Source organism: Poecilia mexicana, unplaced genomic scaffold (assembly GCF_051168715.1).
Source record: "Poecilia mexicana isolate PSO_F unplaced genomic scaffold, ASM5116871v1 scaffold_18, whole genome shotgun sequence".
Lineage (NCBI taxonomy): Eukaryota > Metazoa > Chordata > Actinopteri > Cyprinodontiformes > Poeciliidae > Poecilia > Poecilia mexicana.
This window is the reverse complement of record NW_028263387.1, coordinates 27,149,799-27,158,906: the sequence shown is the minus strand read 5'-3', so window position 1 is coordinate 27,158,906 and position 9,108 is coordinate 27,149,799. Positions and strand designations below refer to the sequence as shown.

The following is a 9,108-nucleotide window of genomic DNA, read 5'->3' as shown; positions in this document are numbered from 1 at the left end:
CATCATAAGAAGCGGTTTTTACTTTGCATTAAAGGGTAGTTTCATGTATTTTCTAGACATGTAGCATCATTTTATAGCCCAATCAAGTAACTATGTTACCTTCGGGTCTCATAAAATATAAATTAAAATAAGTTTCACTTTGTAATTTAACTCCTTGAAATTGGGCCTCTGTCTCTTTAAAACCTCCTGCTCTTTCTGAAACTCCGCCTTCAGGAAGTCATCACAACATGGCTCCTCTAAAATATGCTGTTTGCGTCAAATGAAGTCTCTCAACTCACTGATGTTCTGTGGCCCTTTGGAGCAGCTTGAGCAGATCAGCGCCGAGCATATAAATATTTATACATGCAACATGGTAGCTCCGTTCAGGCATCATAGCAGCTAAGGTAACAGAGGTCATGAATCGATACATGGTAGGTACAGAAAGGCATTGTAATAAAGTAGCCAGACAACAGCTGCTGGCTGACAGAACAGTTGTCCGATTCTGGAAAGCCAGTAAAACAAACCGAAATGGTTTCACAATCTGTCACTTTCTCTACAAATATCAAGCTGTATGCTAAAAGTGACTGAGACACCTGATCCATAGCAAAGGCATCAAAATGTCATTCAGGCTGGAGAAATGGGGCTGGATGGTGACAAACACAGGAAGATAATCCACACAGAAGAGAGAATAGCAGAGGGAAGCCTTTGAACACCACAGGCAAGTGGCAACTACAAAGAGGTCACAAGGAAAGCAGCAACAAATAAATACCTGCAACGAGTCAGGAAGGTCCTGACAAGACAATTCAGTGGCAACATCAATGTCCAGACAATCAACAGCAATGCCTTGCTGGTAATCAGATAACCTGAAGTTCAGACATGACGGATGCTCACCATGCACGGTGGATTCTACCTCAGGTGTAGCATCCCTGTACTTGTCCTGGGATCCTATATTCGGGCTGTACCTCAACCACACAGAAGGAGGCAGAGGTCTAGAGAGCATAAGAGCCACAATCCAAAGTGAAATATTCAAACTCCAAAAACACAACAGGAAGAAGGCCTTGAGGGATGAAGTCCTCTGTGAATGTCTCAGATATACTGGAAGAGCAGAAGCTGAAGGAACCATAATGGGAGGAAAAAGGGATGGGATGAACCACCGACATCACTTACTCAGATGTAAGGAGCTGAAATATGATCAAATCCTTCATACGGTGAGAGAGGGTTGGACTGACAGCATAGAAACACTGATCATGGCCGTGTAGGAGCAGGTCCTGAACCCCAGAGCAGTAGAACCAGATCTACCAGGTCCAGGTCCAGGCTGTGGAAAGAGGCCCCAGAAACCATCCTGCCTCTCACAGCAGGTGCAAGACACTAGCAGGAAGTAACACATGGATCACCATAAACAAGTGGCTGGTACAAGGCATCATCTCTGTACAATGTGAACTGGAGGCTCCACATCAACGTGGGAATCGACTCCCAAGGTGGTGGAGAATGACCGACGTAAGATCATGTGGGACTTAGATGATATAAAACTGACCCATTGGATGAGCAGCAGAGAACAGCTGTTGTGGAAAAAGCAACACGAGAACCTGGAGAGACACCCAGGGAAGATCCACCTGGCAGGTGGAGACAACAGCAGCAACTTGGGTCATCAGAGCTCTGGGGTCAGTAACAGAAACCTGGAGAAACATCCAACATCTCAGTCCAGAGTCATTAAGTCCTGGGAACAGCCAAGTTACTGAGAAGAACCTGAAGCTCCCAGGCCTCTGGTAGAGGATCCGAGCTGGAGATGAACAGCATAGAAACTGTTCTATGCTGTTCATCTTATGTAATATTATGTAATGGAGGCTAACAGACCCACCGATTTAACCTAAGAGCTTCTCTCCTGTGGAGGTTACCTGGTTCACAGCAGCAGGCGGCAACAAAAGATGAAGAGCTTTTCTTTTGTTGCCTTGTTAATCCATGTGTGCACATTTATGTGCATGAGATCAAAATTCAATATGCTCAAATTATGTCAGTTGCTTGTCTGAATGAAGACAAGAGACTGTGGCCTCATCGCACAAGCTCCATAGGAAATGAATGGAGAGGAACATTTAAATATTAGTGTTTAAAACCAAAATAACTTCTTTTAAATGTTCCTGAAAATAAAATACTGGAAGACTGAGAACCTTCAGACATCATTTGGCTTAAAACAATAAAACATTATATAAAACTTTTATAGAAAACATGCATTCAGTGGCGGTTTTGGATACGGGCCACATGGGTAGTTCCCGGTGTGACATCAGTAAGGTAATGTTATTTATAAAGCACATTTTCAGCAACAAGGCAATTCAAAGTGCTTTACATGAGTTAAAAGGAAATACAAACACAATATAAAATTAAAGGAAAGAAAGAAAAAGATAATCTAATGTTGATCTAAGGCAGAGGTTCCCAAACTGTGGGGCGCGCCCCCTAGGGGGGGGCACCGTGTCATTGCAGGGGGGGCGCGGGAAGCCATCTGGATGAAAAACAAAAAAAACATGAACACTGTATGCACTGGGTTTTTACCTTAGAATGGCCAACTCTCTGTTATTCCTATGTCAATTTGATACAGTAGAGGCTTCCACACTTCCCATATCTGTGTCCTCTGTCACTTTTATCAGCAGTTAAAACTGTTTAATCCGTTGTTAACATGTTGTAACCTGTTTTTCCGAGCCGCCTTTAAACGCAACATGAGCGCTACGCCGCTCGCGCTGGGTTTCCACCTGTGAAGGAGACCTGCTGCTGCTGGGCGGAGCTACGTAGGTTTGTGTTAGAATCACAGCAGCAAACCAGCAAAACGCAAAGAACTTTTCACAGTTTTTCCCTCCAAACTAACCGACTGAGTTGAGTAAAGCTGCTGGATGCAGGTAATGTTAGCTAAAAGATGACTAGCTAATGTTAGCTAAAAGATGACTAGCTAATGTTAGCTAAAAGATGACTAGCTAATGTTAGCTAAAAGATGACTAGCTAATGTTAGCTAAAAGATGACTAGCTAACATCAATACAGAACCTTAAGCTTAACAAGTAGCTTGTAGGCTACTGGTGTTGGTGTCTATTTTCAGCTACTACATTCATTTTGCCCCCAAAAAAGTCGATGCCCCCCCTCTCCCCCGTCACACGCGTCTTTTCAACCAGACAGCCATTTGTAATCCATAGGGGGGGCGCAGAAAATGTTTGGAAACCACTGGTCTAAGGTATGTAAACTAGGAGCTCCTGCTCAGGGTTGCTAAGTTTCCTCTGGTTTCATTCAGAAGTTTCTTCTGGGCTTCCGGTGGAGTAAGGGGTGGAGGACCCAAGAACTAGAAAATAAAATCTTATGACCTAAAAGTCCCATATTGAACAAGTGCTACTGGTTGTATGAACGTGTCGTTGAATAAGTTTCCCTTTGTTACATGTTGGGGCTCCATTTCTGAAAGAACCATGAAAGATGTCTATTTATTTATCAGGCTTAGAAAGTTACACATTGTGATTAATCACATTTAATCACAATGCTAGAGTCTGATTAATCTAATTAAATTAACTGACAGTACATCACTGAGCACAGATTTACACACATGCTGCACATGGATAAATTTCTGTGAAAATACCCTCTAAACAAGAATAATTTATATATACTAATATATGTATTATATCCTAATTAATATTCATATAATCCACCATGAAGGTTTTTATCTGTTATACCCTTTGTATTCCTGAACATCTCTTTCCATCAGCTCCCACCAGGGGGCGCCACAGCAGATCCTCATTCTCCATCATAAATCCTCTTTCCCTCCATCTCCTCCTTCTCTACATCCATTAACTTCTGTTTCTTCCTCTGTTCTTCCTCTCCTGCACCTCCATGTTCAACATCCTTTGTCCAGTTGTACTTATGTAGTAAATCATTTATGTAGGATATTTGGACATTTAAATTTAGTATTGAATAAAAACAATTATTTTCCTGCTTGTCGCCGTCATTCTGAACGTAGATCCTGAGTTCAGGTGGATCCAGTGAATGTGTCTCTGCTGCTCTGACCCCGTGATGTGGAGGAAGGAGGCGGGTTCAGCTCAGTAAAACCAGCTGAGCTGAAGCTTCAGATCAGTCAGAGCTACGATGAGACCAACATGTCTACCAGCTTCACTCTGTGAGTACAAACACGTTAACATCTGCTCACCTTCTCATGGGTTCATTTAGAGTTTGGAGTCAAAGCGTAAAAGAATATATAAGAATTTAGATTTATAACTATTCGCATTGACTCCCAAGCTAGTCAGATTTTAAAGAGTTTCAGTTTCTGATCTAAATATTTAAATTTTCTTTAGTTCTGGCCTCATTGCTGTTCTCAACTGGGGTTAAAGGTTGGTAAAAAAATATCTTGTAAAATATGTTGTTTGGAAATATTAGATTTGAAGAATTTAAAAAATGTATTTTCTCCACAACCGATCATTTTATTTCCAGTCCTCCCAGTTCGTCTGACTGTGAGTCCCAGCAGATCTCAGTTCTTTAAGGATGAATCAGTGACTCTGATCTGTGAGGATGAAAACATCTCTGATGGATGGACTGTGAGGAGAAACACAACCAGAGGAACCAGGAAGCGATGTGGAGATGGATGGTGGAGAAAAGATGGATCTACCTGTAAAACCAGCAGCATCAGAGAACATGACTCTGGTCTGTACTGGTGTGAGTCCATGTCTGGATCCTCCAGCAGCAGCAGCAGCATCCAGCTCTCTGTCTCTGGTAAGATCAGACTGTGGAGTTAGTGTTGCTGTGTGGAAATGGATGAAATGCTGTAGTTTGTCTCTGTGTTGAGGTGGATCAGTGATCCTGCAGAGTCCTGTCCTCCCTGTGATGGAGGGAGATGACGTCACTCTGAGCTGCAGAGCAAAGAGTCCAGCCCACAACCTCCCAGCTGCTTTCTATAAAGATGGCTCCTTCATTGGTGATGGACCATCAGGTCACATGACCCTCCTCCATGTCTCCAGCTCTGATGAAGGCCTCTATAAGTGCAGCATCAGCGGTCAAGGAGAGTCTCCATCCAGCAGGATCTCTGTGGAAGGTCAGAGGATGAAAAGATTAACTTTGGTTTTAAAAAGAAATTGTTGGGCAATTATTTCATAAAAAATTTCTATTTTAGAGAAACCATCAACCACGTCCTCCCAGTTTCTCCTCTATGGTCTCTTGTCTCTATCAGCTGGAGTTGTGGTTCTACTGGTTCTGCTGGTTCTGCTGGTCAAACGTCAGATAAAGAGGAAATCTGAAGGTGAGATCAATGTCAGTTATTTTAGGTGTGCGTTTTTATTTTTAAATTCAGATCTCCAAACATGTTTTTATTATTCAGCTATACATTTTTCAACTATATATTGGTTCATTATTTATTTATTTATTTTTTTTTCCAGATAATCAGGAAGATGGAGAGGAAAGCATCACTTACAGTGATGTTCAGATATTACAGAGGAAACGACAGAAGAACAAACCAAACGGAGGTAAAATTGTATTTTTGTATTTGTTAGTTTTCTGGTGCCACAGACTGTTAGACTGATAGAAAGATAAATAAACTAAATAACTGAATCTTCCTCAGGTCTTATTCAGATATAAGATGTTTATTGGATTATAACTAACACACTGTTCTGACTTTACATGTGTGTTTTGCACATACATCAAATAAATAGTTTTACTATTTAAACTACTTAGAACATAAAAAATATAATTTATTGATGTCAATTTTCTGAATTGATTTGTATGAATATCATATCAATTAACCGTTTTATAAATGTAACACTATAACATGTTAACCTGCTGTATTAAAATGATGTTTCTGCTCTGATTAGATTCTGTTTTCAGACCGTTGGACACTCAGTGATGTTGCTCGTTCTTAATGTACAGTACATTGATGTTCATGTACAGTAAAAGCTTCTCTTTGTGTTGAACCGTCTGCAGCAGTTTGTGGTTTTTCTGCTAACTGGGTCTCACAGACTCTGCGGTCGTCCAGTTTCCTGTTTCTGTGTTTCAGCTAAAGGTTCACAAGCTCTGAGTCGATTCACCTGAGGGAAGATTTAACTAGAATTACATAGTAAAACTGGTTTAATGTTCTGGTTTTATAAAATAGCTTTGGGTTTAATTACTGATTACCTGCATATGTCAGCATATCTATAACCAGGACTGAATGTGGACAAAATGTCTGAGTCTGAATGTTTTTCCTCCATTAGGAGGGAGACACTGTGTGTGATGCAATTTTAACACATAACATAACATTATATTAAAAATAAACCTTTAACGGCACAATTTATGGTTTTGTGGGCTCCAAGACACAGATTGCTGTAAATCCTTTAGTGTCATTAAGACATTGTCAAAGTAAGTCTCAGACTCCAGGAGAACATTTTAAAAAATAACCTCTTAAATTATAGATTCTGGTGAATTTGTTGAATTAAATGGACAATAAAGGAGATGAACAAACCCAATGTGAGCCTAAGGGATTCTTTGGCCAGATCTCCAGGCTCAGGGCCCCTGTGCTCTTTGACCCCTGGACATTACCCAGAATCCCTTTGTGTTCACAACCACAACGACTGGAGCTGTAAAATGTCCAGAAGTTATTCACTTTCTGTTAAGAGCCAAAACATTATAGTAAAATTACTGCAGCTTGAGGTTCATCATGATCATTAATGACTCTGATGGTCATGACTGTAGTCATAAAGTGTCGTTAGGTTTTTGTAACGTTTGCATCCAAGCAGTGTCAGTTTTTACCTGCAGGACGACTTTTAGTTTCAGCATCAAAGCTCCAGAATATTCACTGTTTTACTGGCAACGTGCAGCGTTTTCATCCTGCTGCACCTCATCATGAAATCAGACCTGATGGGAAACCGTGTCTGATCACCTGCTGGCTGCTGTGAAACAGAGTCTGAGTCTGTAACTGCCTGCATAACTGAGCAGAGCTGACTCAGCAGTGAAGCAGCAGACACTGAGTTTTCAGTCACACCATCGGTAGTAAAGGTGAAATGCTGGTGCAGCTGTTGGAGGTAAATGTGAGACGTGCTGAGCAGCTCAGACAGTCGGCCTCATGGTGGGTCGGATTCATCCTGCCGGGACAGAAATGTTTTCCAGCCTGTTGGATGCAGCAGCTTCTTCTGCTCAATGTTCAAACTATGGACCTTTTGGGAACTTTTAGCATCGTTTCCCAAAGGGTTAACCATCACTACACATCTACGCCCAGAACTATTTGTTGTTTTTGTCTTTACTGACACTATTGGTGTCGTTTCCTGGCCTCATCTTACAGTTCAGGCTCGTTACTCATGAACCGTTTGGGAAACAGTGACACAGAGCGACATGCGGACCAACTGCTGGATATGAGTCAAAGTTTTACCAACGACCCTCAACCTAATTCTGATTGGTTAGCAGGTCTGTTTAGTGAAGCTCTGCTTCTGTTAGATTCAGAGAAATGTGTCAGAGTGAACCTCATGTTCTGAAATAACATCTTGGTTTTATAACAGATCCAACTTGATGCTAAGCTTCCAGATGGATCCACTTCTGTCTCATCAGCCCACAGAACATTTCCTCAGACATCTTAGGGATCATCAAGATGTTTGTTGTTAAAATGAGACAGTCCTTTGTGTTCAGTTGGGTCAGCAGTGGCTCTGACCTTTGAACTCCCTGGTGGAGGCAGTTTTTGCCTCAGTCTGTCTTCCATACCGTTGAATAAAGACCTCTGACCTTAACTGAGGTGATGAGGTTGGCAAAGATTAAAACATTGTTCTGATTTCCTCTGGGATCTTCTGGATTAGGATTGGGATTTTGGCTTTAACTGGTTCTTCAGATTTAATCCCAGACAGATTTATCTCCATCTGCAGATCCTTCCTGGTTCCTTTTCTGAAACATCTTCTGGTAAAAACTGGTATTGCCTCCAATCAATGTGATTAACTGCATGTGTTGATTGATTTTGGCTTTAGTGCTTATAAACTCCTCAGACAGCAACATCTGAGCCACCATGTTACATCCATGACCAGACTGCAGTATTTGGTCCAACCTTGAGGTCCAACAGTCTTTAATGATTGTGATGGACGAGCCTTTCATGTTGTAAAATTAACTTTGTTTGTAATCAGCAACAAACTTTACTGTTGTAAACGTTTGATGTTTAATATCATCCAATATTGTATTGAAGCCAATAGATATAATATATTATTTTAAATTGATAAAATCATCTGAAAGTTCTTTACATTTTTACAAAACTGATACCAACTTTAAAATATTCTAACTACGGATGTTGTTGGTATATTTCTGTGATTGTTTTCATGTCATTTTCTTGACATAACAAGAAAATAAAATAAGGTTTAATTTGTCATCATAATGAAATATTCACCAGTATAGAAATATTTACAGTAACAAAGTTCTTCTTGTCCTCATTATTGATTCAGTGTCTCCATGTTCTGACCCGGCTCGTTGTTCTGACCCGGCTCGTTGTTCTGACCCGGTTCGTTGTTCTGACCCGGCTCGTGGTTCTGACCCGGTTCGTGGTTCTGACCCGGCTCGTGGTTCTGACCCGGCTCGTTGTTCTGACCCAGCTCGTGGTTCTGACCCGGCTCGTCGTCGTTCCTCTGCTCGGTGGTTAGTCATGTGACCTTCTCACGCGATGAGGACGGCAGCAGAGTTTCTCATCAGGTTTAAACTCAGAGCTGCTCCGTTTGGCGGCTCTGTGGTTCTGAGCTGTTGATTCCGTTCGAACCTGAGAAACTGTTTTACTTTGATGTGAACGTGTGACATTGAGTAAACAAAGGTGAAATGCATTGTGGTTTCCGCTGCTGAGAGTCAGACATGCTACCATGCTCTCCACAAGCCATGGCACTCCTGGCAGCCGTACCTGACAGACTCAGAGCAGGACTGTGTTACTGCAGCATGAAGCCATTCAGAAAATATCAACGTCTGACCTTTAGTTTGAGTCTTTATTAAGTTTACTAGCTTTAGTAGTTTTAACCCAGCAGGCAGCCACATGGCCGCCTGCTGGGCTCTGTGGCCTGTTGATGGTGTGTTTCCACTGATGTAACGGAATGGGAGGCGTTTAAAGACATGAGGGCTTTCAGGTTTTCCTGAACTGTAACTGAGGTTCAGTCGCTGGAAAGAGTCGCCGCCTGAGGGGAACCGAGTGAGAC

At 41.7% G+C, this 9,108-nt stretch overlaps 1 protein-coding gene across 1 annotated transcript in view; it reads left to right on the top strand.

Annotated features, from left to right (window-relative positions):
* The window catches only part of LOC106910198 (high affinity immunoglobulin epsilon receptor subunit alpha-like), a 59,246-nt gene that overhangs the window by 45,499 nt on the left and 4,639 nt on the right, over positions 1-9,108 (top strand). Inside the window, exons 5-6 of the mRNA XM_088015621.1 lie at positions 5,106-5,231; positions 5,368-5,454. Coding sequence (XP_087871747.1) covers positions 5,106-5,231; positions 5,368-5,454 — 213 coding nt within the window. The remainder of the gene's footprint in view (positions 1-5,105; positions 5,232-5,367; positions 5,455-9,108) is intronic.